The sequence below is a fragment of the Ischnura elegans genome, chromosome 8 (assembly GCF_921293095.1).
Source record: "Ischnura elegans chromosome 8, ioIscEleg1.1, whole genome shotgun sequence".
In the NCBI taxonomy this organism is placed as follows: domain Eukaryota; kingdom Metazoa; phylum Arthropoda; class Insecta; order Odonata; family Coenagrionidae; genus Ischnura; species Ischnura elegans.
Genome location: NC_060253.1, coordinates 93,930,250 through 93,944,043, shown reverse-complemented (window position 1 = coordinate 93,944,043; position 13,794 = coordinate 93,930,250). Strand labels below are relative to the sequence as shown.

The 13,794-nt window shown below is 36.6% G+C and overlaps 1 protein-coding gene across 1 annotated transcript in view; it reads right to left on the bottom strand.

The window, feature by feature from the left end:
• Nucleotides 1–13,794, bottom strand: part of LOC124164457 — a 392,138-nt gene that overhangs the window by 128,883 nt on the left and 249,461 nt on the right. Inside the window, exon 6 of the mRNA XM_046541783.1 lies at nt 1,845–2,349. Coding sequence (XP_046397739.1) covers nt 1,845–2,349 — 505 coding nt within the window. The remainder of the gene's footprint in view (nt 1–1,844; nt 2,350–13,794) is intronic.

Below are 13,794 nucleotides of genomic sequence, written 5' to 3'. Positions count from 1 at the left end.
AAAAGTTTTAAAAAATTCACTTTAACACAGGAATGCAAATATATAGACCATTTGAAGATATCTTTCTCAAAAGTGACTGCTAATAACTGCTGAAGATATTTTATTTCGTGGTGCTGGAAATTTGACAGCAATATAATAACCCACGTCTTTGAGATGGGTTAATTTAGAATCACGTCTTGATCCTTCCTTATCTACATGTTACTGGAACTAATGCAAAGAGTCATATGCATGAAAATCTAAAAATTGGTAAATATGGCAACTATCCTCTTCCCTTCTGAGTCGTTTCATATTCGATCGATATGGTGGAACGAAAGACGTTACTTTCTCTCTTGAATTTTTAATAATACTTTTTACGGAAATTATCAGTGCAACAATCACATAAATTGAAAGCATCTCTTTATACAAGCAGCTTCTGAGGCGAGGATAAATTGAAAAAAAACGCTAATTCATGAATCAGGTCTTGTTTTTGGGGGCCCATTTCCGAGCATTTTTGATACATGTCAAATGAGGTGGCAATAAGAATAAATGATCTACCATAGAGATGACCTTTATTAACACCAGCGAAACAGATACCTAGAAAACCTCCTCCCCGTAAGTGACTATCAAATCCAGTGGATACACCGCTTTCGGAAGTTTTATTAACTACTTTAGTTTTCCTTTGGATTATTCTTCCTTTGAAAATTATGATAGTCTTTTGTATCAATCTTCACAAATTTTTGCAGCCTTATTCTAACCATTTTCACTTGGCATATTGGTCTATTCAATTCAAAGCTTCGTTTTCTTTTGATAGCACTTATCCACAGATGGCTAGCTTACATAAATTGTTTTAGCAGAAGGAATTACTTTTCAAATTTGTCATCGGGCCACTACCTTTAATGGTGCCGATAGTAATCACCCTAACGAACGAACACCCCGTCTCCTTCAGGCTGTCGATGTGCGTCTACCTGGAAGGCATTCGAATCGCTTACTGTAAAAAGGCATCATGTCCTATTCGGACAATTTATCTTTTTTTATTAAGTTGCTTTTAGGTGCAAGACTAAACGTTTCCTAGTAAAAGTAAACATTTCATGCTAATAACCTCGAGCATATGTTTCCATAACATGCCTCCTTTTAGCTGGAAACGTTGAGTCTTTTACCTGGCAACAACTTAAATAAGAAAAAAGAAAAATCGTCCAACTTGGACATGAAGCCTTCTAGTAATTAGCGATTCATTTACGAACGTTTCCTGCCTTCCACGCTTAGGGAAAGAGAGCTAGAGGAATACGTATAATGAGATAGATTGTGGGCAGGAGAGCGTGTAGAAGAGAGGATTGCAATGACATAAAAATGCAAGCAGGAATCATTCTAAATGGTGGAAACACAAATGTAAATAGAGAGGAATTGTGAACACCCATACCCCGCAGAAAATGGCGAGGGATTTGGATATATTTATTATTATTCATTACAAAACTATTATTCATTCATCACGGAAAGTGCTGATTAGCAGGATGCTTAGCAAGACCGTACTAAAAAATATTATAACATTGAAATAATAGTGTACACAATACTTTTGTAACCCACCCAAAGGGATGGATATGTGCTTTTTAACTAATTCTTTGCTTAAAGAAAATCTGTTCTGTAAATTTTTTTTATGTAGAAATGACCGAATTTAATTATTTTTGTGCATATTTATACAATAAATAAAAACATTATTATTAAAACTTACCATAAATTTAAGCATGAAATTTTCTGGTATATAAGTACCGAAATAAATCATATAATTCAGATGATTCAGTATACGGATACGCATGCATTCATCCATTACTTTTTTGTGACGAAGTGAATGATATAGAACAGTTGCTCACCCATGAAGATGGCCTTGGCTAGCACGGGCGACACGGCCACCGTCTCCTTCCGACCGTCTATCAGCCTCTCCCTGGAAGACTGCACGCCACCCGCCGACGAGGTGCTGCCCTCGAAGCTGGTCACAGTTTGCGACCTCACGAGAGACCGGGCGTCGAAGCTGACGTGCTTGGCTGGCGGCGGCGGCGGCGGGGGCAGGGGGTAATACGAAGAAGCGTGAGGGTGCGCTGGACACGGCCCCAGGTACTCAGAGCTCTGACTGAGGGATTGGCGGAGGTAGAGACGCCTGCGGCCGCGGCCCGTGTACCACTCCTCCTCCTCGTCGTCCTCCTCCTCGCCCGGTTCGCCGGAGAAGCGGCTGCTCCCGCTGGTACGCCCTCCGCGAGTCAGTCCCTCGTCGTCCGTCGAGTAGGAGAGCGGCTCGTCCATGTCGTAAGTGGTGCGGGACGGTGGGTAGCCTGAGCTGCTGTCCTCCTCGGCCACGGCGCGGATCGGCCTCGGTCGCTCCTGAAAAACAATTACACGTCGAAGCGCGATTAAAGATCGTGCAGCATGGTCAGTAGCAGATCCAGAGAGGGGGTAGGTTAGGCCATACGTACAGGGGAGGTCAGTAGCGGATGGAGAAAAAATTCAAGGGCGGGGGGCGCAAAAGAAATCTTGAGTTACCTTTACTTTTATCGCAATACAAAATAGTCATGTCCCAAGTTTAAGAAAGTTTTAATTAAAGTTAATATACACATAGACAAGACAATGCCATCTTATGATGTAAAAAAGTTACAATTGTGGTTCTGCGATGTTTGGCGTGGCCCCTCATGGTGGGGGCGCGCCCCCCCCCTAAGCCCCATATGTGTCCGCCACTGGGGGAGGCTAGGGGAGCATGAAAAAAACACATCCACGAGCATGTATACCTGTAAAACTATACCATTGTCCCCTTTCTCAACGCCAAAACGTCAACGTATCAAAGGATTTTGTTGGGAAAATTAAGGTTTTAGCCTTCCTGAACCAATTATGATAAATTTTGCTTGTCTTTAGCCCTACAAATTTAGTTATTACACCAAATCCTCTTCCATCAGAAATTCATTTTTCCTTGGCGGCGGAGTATTTCAACGTCAACAGGAGAACCTGCATTTCTCCTTTGGACGTTGAGAAAGAGGCCAATGGCTTCGAAAGCTCCTGAAACTATTTTTATCGTACGTTTTTTTATTTAGTGATAGTGACTTGCTTTAGTATATTTATTACGTCATATCGCAAAAACTTTCAGGCAGGTTTTCTTCTGCATCAATACCTCTTACATTAAAGTCGTAAAATTTCCCGAAGGCGTTTCTTACCCAAATTAACGCCAGATGCAACGATTTCGAGAGCCTTTCGCGCATCCTGAGCTGTAAACAATAGAAAACATGGAAATTGCTCTTGTAATTTTTTACCTTATAATGGCGTACCTTCGCATCAGGGCATTTCCTGTCGATTAATCGAATTTTTATTCATAGCATCCTAATTTCAGAAAGTGCGAAAAAACTTTATGTAATCTAAGTTTGCAATTCCCTACTCGATCACGTTAATGAAATAGAGAATAAATGCTCAAGAGTTATAATCACGGCGAAAGTCAAGCTGCCAAATAAAATGATCTGCCTTAAAGCGACAAATCCAGAAGACGCTGTCGTTGTAGTTCTCAAACGTCGAGATATACATTATAAAGTACAAAAACAATATTACAATCACGCCTCACTACAGAGATGAGAATATTCAATAGCCGCAGATGGGAGGAAGCTCCCCTAAATCGGAAGCATTGCGTCCATCGAAGGCTATCGTTTCAATTTGAAAGTGCACAACTACTCCCAATGGTGCTTCTATCGACCTATAGCTCCGCAATCCTCATTTGAGGAAGTTCAGAAACTTTCAATCAGCAGAAACCATAGCATGAGGACCACGAGACCAAGTTTTCTTCCACGAAAATTATCTCGATCATTTCTAACTCCAAGCTCCACTTGAGGCTATACTTAAAGGGATATAAACTAGTAGAACTCCGTTATTATCAAAGTTGGACGGACTCATTGCAGCGTGAAGGCATAGTTACCAGAGTTCTAAACCCTTCATCTGTCATTTTCATTGATTTTCGATAGCTTGCACTAAAATTATGTACATATTATAAAAATAAAAATTAATCACTGAACGGTTTTGCTTTAAATTCTCCACCATCATGGGAAAACGCATTTCTGATGGAAAAGTATATGATCTGTAAGTCCGAAAATAACGCGATACTTGATGGCATTCGTTTGGAAATAGCGTTAAAATTATACTTAAAAAAAGGTTGATTTACATAGAAGATAACCCTTTAACTAAATTTTTACGTATAACAATAGCAATAACTACTAAAATCGGTTAAGGTGGGTTAAAACCTAAATATTTCTATCGAACTCCCTCCTGAATCTTGCCATAAATCGTATTGTAAAAATATCACTACTACATGATATAATTTTAAATATCCTAGCATTTAAATTTGAGATTAATTAAATGATAGTGGTTGAATATTAAAAAATGCACACAATTTTATGCATAACTCACACAAATTATTTCCGTGAAAAATAAAGGCTTACTCGGTACCCCATAACGCCTTGCAATCAAAGCATAAGATTCATCTACCATCCACAGGGAGAAAGGTACCAGTAAATAAATTGTTTTAACTAAGTGAAAAAAATTTCCTCTACTAAAGTAAATGAAAAAATAATATCTGTAACATAATGAAAACCTGAATAATGTCTCAGAAGTGAGGAAGGTTCTTTTTTCATATTTTAAGATCAGAATAAGGAAAGTGACAAACCACGACACTTATTTTGAACAAAAGCAAGCAAACGTTAAAAACGGCATTTATTTGAGTAGTCTTCCTGAGAGTTTTTAAAATAGCCAACAATGTTTTGAATTAATTATAAAAAAAACAGACAAGCAGTGATAAAATAAAATTCAGAGCAGTGCTTCAGGCGATGGCCTCCTTTCGAAACGTAGCAAGCGAGACAGACGGTCATTGTGAGTGGCGTTGCAGAGGTGCCTCGAGGAAAAGGACGATACGATTGTTTCTTCTGATTCGCGGGTGACGTGAATCAACGAGACGTCGCAGAGGTTTGGGGCTTCAATAATTCCTCGAGGAAGAAGAATAGATCGATGATCCGATACGTTTCAGAAACGATGACAAAACCTCCTCCCGGTCACAATGGAAGGGTGGTTATATCCCGAAATTCAGATCCACACATATCCCGCCGCAATGGAATACTTTTAACGGTATGTGCATTGAGACATACACCCGTAAACACCAGGAATAATTGATTAGGCGTCCTACATTTTATGCACGAAATTCTTCAATGTAAAAGAAAAATAAATGAAGCGAATTATAGAGGTGACATTGAAATAAATAAATAATCTCAGAACCAGTTCCGTCTTTCTAGAACGTGAGGAAAAACTAATCTTAGCATATGAATGCTAACTCAAAATAAATATCAACCAATTACTTACAAAGTAAAAACATTGACAACTTTAATGAATTATGAAGCATAAAAATCCACAATTCGTCAATTCCTACGGCGTCCTTGTCATAATCTATGTATTAAAAAGAGCTTCTCTTTAAAATTATTATTACCGATAGTAAAGTAATGCACATAAACTGAACTATATGTAATTAAAACTTAAAGTTCTTTTGCTCGAATCATTACGTAGTTATTTGGAGAGAGTTTGCAATAGACATTTCGTAGGATATATTTTTATTTATATGGTCTTGCGTAGGAGGACAAATCGTAGTCAGTGAACATGAGAGAATATCACATATATTTTTTCTGCGAATGATACCGTAAATTAAGATGAGAATACGAAATAAATAATCTAAGTAACAGACAGCTACCATCGTTTTAAGGTAACAGCTGCGAGATTTGATGACACATAAATATCCTAGGGAAAGAGATGAATAGGCAGCCTACAGTTACAAGCTGGAAAGACACGTCTGCGGTTTTAGAGGTCAGACATATCGACCTTTCGCCAGACATTTGCTGCTAAAATAAAGATATAAAGCATAAAAAAACGGCTTGACAAGAAATTATTCTCATTCTCGTCACAGCTGAAGCTGGGGCAAGTCATGACAGATGGAGGATAAACGTAGAGGAGATTAAAGTGGAGCAGAGTAGCAATTTTCTGAGTGGAGTACACACATTCACAAGGTTAAATAAAAATGAAAAGATAAAAAAGTTATTCCGTTAACGATGGAGTCTTTCAAAATATACCTTCATGGGAAACCAACAGATGATTGATGACGGGAACTAATGGTGGAGACTCTCAGCACGGACGTAAGGGGAAAAGATTAATGAAAAATTTAACATGTCTGAACCTTTTTGTTGAACCAAAGATTGGTCCATTGGAAAGAAGATGGGAAAAGGGTGCAGCAAGCTTCTAAGATGAGCGGAGAGGAATAAAAATAAAGAAAATAAGCAGTCTTGGAAGATTTGGCAGCAAACTACGGAGGAATGTTTGCGCTCCTAATGGGAAAGTGAAGATAAGTGAAATGAATCATGATATGATGCGCGGTTCCAAGGATTTACTTGCATTAATTAGACGATCACTAAATACAGATTGTTTTCAAGATGGAAGAAGAAGGATAAACATATGATAGAAACGAAGAAGCGCAGGTAATGAAGCATAAAATTGTAAGAGGGTTGCACCGTGGAACAAAATGAATGAGTACGTAACGGTAAATAGATATAAAAGTTGGTAGTGAAAAAAACTTTTCTATGCATTGGAAAGGAATGAAAATAAAGAAAATAACTCGAAAGAAATCTCCATAAGAAGCTTTTTACGCAGACAAACATTGAAAGACACTTCGAAATGAAGAGTAGTAGAGATACTAAAACATTGAGAATCCACAGTCCATTTCAAATGCGTCGCCTTTGATGATCAAACAATCACCAGTGGATTATGAAACCTAATACGCAAGTTAATTAGAGTAAAACTAAATCGTTAATTTTTGTATTTCCTCTAGAAACTTTAAGAGTGAATTTATTAACAATATTTCAAAATCAGCAATATTAAGTGTTTATCAATCACGTACATTAATCATTTAACATCATTACGATTTATGCATTTTAAATATTTAAATTATTTTCCAACTAGCACCATGCTAGACTTAAGTAGAGAATGAGCTTATATATTTTTCCAACTAATTGGTGAACGTTTTACCAAAAAATAGCTAGAATTTCTTGAATTATTAAATGATGTTTTTCGAAAAATCTTCAGCAAACCCTTTCCATAGCTCTATGGCGACGCGACATCTGTATCTTTAACTGAATAATTGCACTCACTAAGCTCGAGGTAGGTCTTACTGTTCAAGAATAACCAAGGAGGTAAAAAATATCTGAATAGCACATCTTGGATTTTTCAGAATTTTAAGAATATTCTTACCAATTTTGCTGGCTGATTTATTTATCCACATATTCACCTAATAAAACACCGTACTTATTATGCTTTTTGTTTTCCTCCTTGCTCCAAGAAAGAGAAAAAGCAAAAAGGAAAGGTAGTGGAGTTTACACAAAGAAAAAAAATACTTAACTTGATTGGATTTTGAACCGTTATGATATAAAGATCCCGGTCAGGCATACCACCAGATGCGCATCGTGTTCATTACCTTTCAAGGTTATAGCTTTGTGAGTTTTTTCTAATTATTTCTGTCAGAGCGTGAAATGATCCTCAATTTTAGTCGTTGGTTTTTCCATGTTCTTATTTTCATTTGTGCTGGAATAAGGAAATGAGATACTTAATATCTCATATGTATATTACATTGTCAAACTTATTTATTTGTCAAGTTCATATTTATTTTTTAAGCAATAGCAAATTCTGCGGTGGGTTCCCATTTAGGAACATGCTTTGAACACTTTGGCCTCTATTCTTACGAAGTGAAGTGCCACACGAGTAGAAGAGAGAAAAGCGTCTCCACTCGGAAACGTATTTCGCCCCAAAACTTTCATAAAAGACGAAAATACTGCAATGCTTTTTTAACATTGTAGCGATTAATAAACGGTATGTTAAGAATACGGGGTAGAAACAATCACCTGTGCCACAATGAGGAAAAGACATACTGAAATTCAATGTTCGGTGATTACCTTGTCTGGAAGAAGAGTAGGTGATATTCACAGGCAGTTGAAACACCATATTGTCTTTTCTCATATGCGCATGACTGCTAACAAAGTCATAGTCTCAGTAAACACTTTGAAGAGGTCTTTATTCCTCAAAAGTGAAGTTATACACGTGTAGAAGAGGGATCAGCATGTCCACTCCGAAACGTATTTCAAAAAGAAAAAAAATTCTCTAATGCTTTTTTAATATTGTATAATAATTAAAGGTAGTTATATTGAGACGATGGGGGTCGGAGCGAAAGTCGGAAACGATGAGAATGGGAAAAAGTGGAGAATTGAAGGAAAAGGGTCTCCGAGAGAAGAAGCGAACATTATGGAAGGTTAAGGGAAAAAGAGAGAGAGAAAGAGAGAAGTTTATTTTTCCGTCGAAAGCCGTTACAAGAGAAAGAGCACGGGCGATCTCCTCCAACGACTCCCGGCTGGCGTGCAAAAACTCCGTCAACACCACCTCTCTCTCCGCCCTCAACCCCAACCCCACGAAGACAAACCCCCCTCCCTCCCCCCAAGCCTCCCACAGGCGTCGACACCGTGGGTACCTATTGGAGATGGCGGTTGTTTGTGGAGTGGGGGACCCCGAGAGAGAGAGAGGATATTGTGCCGGAGAAAAATACGAAATTATTTGGTTTTCCTCGGGTGAAAGGAAGAAATAAAAGTGGGAGGCTTAGATGCCGAGGGGGTGGGGCTGACGGGAGATGGAGAGAGAACAAAAGAAGAACGTGTGGTAAAGGAATGAGACGCAGGGAAACAGACCGCAAACATATGGAGGAAAATAAATATATACATATCGATGATTGCCCCCATTCGCGAAAATATGCGTATGTTTGCGAGTATAAATATGCATGGGTGATAGAATTTTGAGATTTTTCCTCTTCTTAATGTGACGTATCAAGTAAGTTTTCAGTTAGGTAAAAACTAACTGCTTTGTTGCACACCTTAAAATTTCACCCATTATAACCCATTTTTTTCTAAGTGACATCAAATATGTATTCATGCAATCAGCATGTATACATTTTATCAGCTCAATTTAGGAAAGATTTCAACTACATGTTCTTTTGTGCTGTGAATTTGAATGGCGTAATATGTAGCTACCACAGTAATTATGATAGAGTAGAAGATTTTCATATTTTTAAAATGAGAAATCTTGAAATTTTATTTCTCCCAGAATCAGCTCTGGGTTAGAAATGATTATTCGGAGACTAAACTTTCCTTTCTACAAGAAAGACAAGAAAGAGAGAAAGCAATGTTTATTTCAACTGAAAAACTGGAAACTAAATTGATATAACACCTTAAAAAGAGAAAAAATCTCAAAATTCGATCACTCATGCATATTTATACTTTAAAAAAATTGATTGCTAACAAGCTAAAAAAAAATGTGAGAAACGCTCAAAAATTGTTCGTTTATATGATAACTATCACGGTCTAAGTGTTTCTTTTAAGTATTTTAATAGAATAGATGCGGGTTTTTTTCTAATCATTTAATGGTATATATATGAACGTTTAAATTCCATAAATATTTCATAAATAAATGATTCCAACAATAAATCATTTTGTGTCACTATGGAGAGAATAGGATTATAAGATACAATAGTATTTAAAAATTTCTTTTAATCTAAATCGATATTAATTTAAAAACGAGAAATGTAATTAAATTTAATGAAACGAGTTTAATGGATAGGATACATATAAAATAGCAAACCCTTGTCAGCTAAAAAATTTATTGTATCATGTTGCGCATATTTCCGAGTATTCTAGAATGTCATGCCTGTGTCTGTGCATAAAACATAAAACTAACGACGAATGGGAAATGAAGCATATATTTTTTACCTTCCGTCAAATATATTTTTATTCATGATAAAATCTGGCTGTATGTTGATGTAATTTTATAATTCTCTCCACCATTTTCTTTACTGCATGTATACAATCAAAGCACGTCTCTCTGTGAGTTTCACATAGATAAAAATAGTCAAGTATGTGTGGGTTTCAGCCAACTTGGTCAACTGTCCAGCTAAATCAAACATCCTCAACTACGTTCATATTTTCGAAAAAAAATCGAAACATTTTTAAGAAACTGATTTCTTTAGCTGTTCATAGCGAACAAAAGGCACGGTAAAAATTGTCCTAAACCAACACCACCTGGTGTTGCCTAAACACGGCTATGGATACAGCTTATTTTTAAAGCAACTAAAAATAACGTTTGAATTTACGGATTATAAGACGACCAATGCCGCTTGCAGCTTGCAGCATTCCAGAAAGGTTTTTCGATATCGCCCGAGTAAAAGCTGTTTCTCTCATTCTTGATTCAGAAAACGAATGGAACTACTGCGAAAATAAAAACCTGGGATGGCGCAACGGAAAAGAAGAATACCGATACATTATATGGCTTCTTTTTCCCATTCTTTTTTCTGCGCTAGGCTCTCGGTCCTCCCACGTTCGGTCGATGTTGAGGTCGAAGGTTAAAAAGGCAATAGAGGATTGTATGAGAACAAGGTGCCATGAAATTCTTTCCACCCCAATGTAGCCTTCCGGGTAAACTTTATTACTTCATCAATCATAGATCATGCGGATAAATACTTAATCATTTTTTTCCATTCCTGGAAGAGTCTTAAGAAAAAATAAGTCACAAGCTGATTAAAAAAAAGTCATAACTTAACTAATAATAATAACTAATGTAACGTTACACTAATTAATTAATATTATAGCACACATAGTCTTCGAAAAGGAAACCCAAATAGTTGTTGGATGATTAAATATCGGAAGTAAAAATACTTTTAAAATGGACGTAGACTACGCCTCATAAAGGAAATATAAAAAGATCACTTCTAGGTTTGTCATTGTAATTTCCATGAAAGATTAATAGTTATTATATGTACTTCACTAATTGAAAAAGATTAATTAAGTATACTTCACAGATGGGGGTCATAAAAATAAAGTAGGGCTGTTTTACTGAAATTGAGTCTCCATTACTCATAAGATATTAAATGAGAATCTAAAACAACGCTACACCCACGCAATGAAAAAGCAAACTATTTGTTTCATTTGCCCCACTAGCCACCCCAGGAGTTTTCTTTGTTTTAAAATTTAAATACCGGTTCTCAGAACTACTGCCATACTTTTCACTTCGCGTCCCTACTCGCGCCTCTTGAAGCAACCACCTTAAACATATTGTCCGTCCATCTTTCCCCAGGTATAACATTTTGACAGACTCTCAACCTTGCTCTAGTCCATCTCGTCTACCTACCCTTCCCTGGATCATTCAAGTACCTATCGGAGCATTGAAACAGTTTTGAAAGGCCTTCTGCGCCTAAATATTTATTTTTATTATTTTATATTTTTTACATCATCTTATATTAGTAAAGATGTAGATTTCAACTTTAATATTCAAACTTAAGGGCAAATCGGCTGTTTTCGAATAATTGAATAAAGAAACAAACAAACACGTATCAGTCAGTTTGAAATATACCTATACAATATCATTATTTACAAGGATATTTTCTCTGTATTATGAATATATAATTGAGTAGCTACCTCCATTTACTAGGAATTATACAAATTGGAACTAAAAAACCTTCGACTGTTCGTCAGTGTATTCTGTTTCGCGACACGCAATGCAGATTTTCACAAATTATACTAGAACCGCGTTGTTCGAAAAAATTTAATTGATTCTTAACATATTTTAATCTGCCTCTTAAAAATTCCACAATAAGACGAATATGATCCCAAAAGTATATTATTACTTATTAAAGCCGAGACCGGTGCTAAATTACGGTATCCCCTGTTTACCCCGAGTAGAATATGATTAAATGGATAGCAAATTTCCCATGATATTTTGAGAACCTAAGACAAATTCAATCACGGAGAGAGCATGGACATGTAACAACTTAATCAAACACTTCAAAATGTTTACTCAAACCTTCCACGTTATTCTAGGAATTTTATAGCAAATGTGGTACTACTTATCATAATTAATTTTATTAAAAAGGACAGACAAAATTAAATAGCACCCCGCTCACAGAATATTACTCATAACTCAAGAGCTAACGCAAATATTTTGTGTATCAAAAAATTCTGCTTAGTAACAAAAGTAATTATTTGCTAAAAACCGAGTTATACTACGTGACAAGTAAATAAAGTTTACCATTACTAAAATATATTTTTTGTGGCAGTGACGATTTTATTTCAACAATCATTTTAATTTGTTCTACCAGAGAGTATTTGCGGGGAGAAGGAGGTATTTAAATGAAAAAAGAAACATATTTTCCACGTGTACAGGATTTACGAGTAGCACTTAGTCTGGTTAAATTTATTTCACAGTTACACGAGTAGGCACGCACTTTAGTCGTTTCTAATTTCCTTGGAATTCACTGCTTTGCGACATTCCCTGCAGGAGAGACTCATTGCTTGACTGGAATACATGGCACGCCCAAGAGATCCATTATCTAATATTGCTTACTTACAATAGCTCGTTTTGCAAGCAATGGCTTATGCGCTGAATGAAACAACAGCCTATGGAATCGTTTTCGATAGTTTAGGTAGTGGTTTTCCCCTCGAAAACCCTACGCGTAGATAACATAAGGACCGCTGTTCTTCCAGAGAGGGCATAGGTACACTTGTTCTGGGAAAATAGTCGCAAAGGGAGCGATGGTAATATGTCCCTAGGCGACGCACTATTATAGTCTCATAAAGTCTCACATGAATCTCGTAGACCGGAAATGTTTCCCTCAGCAAAATAAAAACGAGCGAATGCGTGAGAAAACAGACAGAGGCATTAAGAGAACTGGGCTAAAACACATTCCGAGCATACATAATTTACTCATTGAAATGAATCAAACACCAATGAATGCTAATACGAAAGCGTTATGCATTGATGAAGAGCCAAATTTTATAATCTGAATTATAAAAAGTTGCTTCTCGGTAACATTTGTTATTTTTTTTATTTTTAGCTTTAATGAGTTATTTCTGAGGTGTTTTGTTTTGCTTTTCCCGGTATTGTTTTCCGAATCTCAATGTTCTTACTGAAAAAAATCGCTGCATGGTTAAATCATGCATGAGAATTGCTGCATAGTGAAGGCATCAATAATTGAATAGTATTACATTTTAATTATATTAGTAACAATATAATTAAAATTATATTAAAGACATCATTCAAATTCAATTAAAGTAAAAGCTCTCTTTAATCATCACCATCCGAGATAGAAAATTACTGATAGTATTTTATATAAATTAAATAACAAATCAAAATATAATCTCTCAGCAATTATCATCAACCAAGATAGAAAATTACTGGTGGTATTTTGAAACATGAATTTCTGTGAATACGAAAGAGGAAGTACAAGTAAATATTAAATCACAGTTTGCAATTTCGTAGTGCATATGTGAAGTATTACCACCCCTTGAAAGTAAATATATCCACATATTTTCACCCTCCGTTGGTCGCGTCACATTTTGGAACGCTATTTGTCGCGTGGTGTCTCACAGACATCATTTTGCAATGGTTAAACAAAATGCATGAAAGTAGAAATGACTTGTAGATTTGAAGTTTTTCCCGGCGTATGCTCTGCAGGAATAGTTCTTGGGTTTCCCACAGGGTATAGATTTGGGTCAGAGGTCTCAAAGATGACATCAAAACGTCCCAATGCAGGAAAAGATGACCTGGGCCTCAAAATGTCGGGAGTATACAGCATTACATGTGAATGCGGCCACGTTTACACTGGGGAAACAGGCCGCACCACAGAAAAAAGACTGGTGGAACATGAAAGAAGTATACGCCTATCCTATCCACTGAAATCAG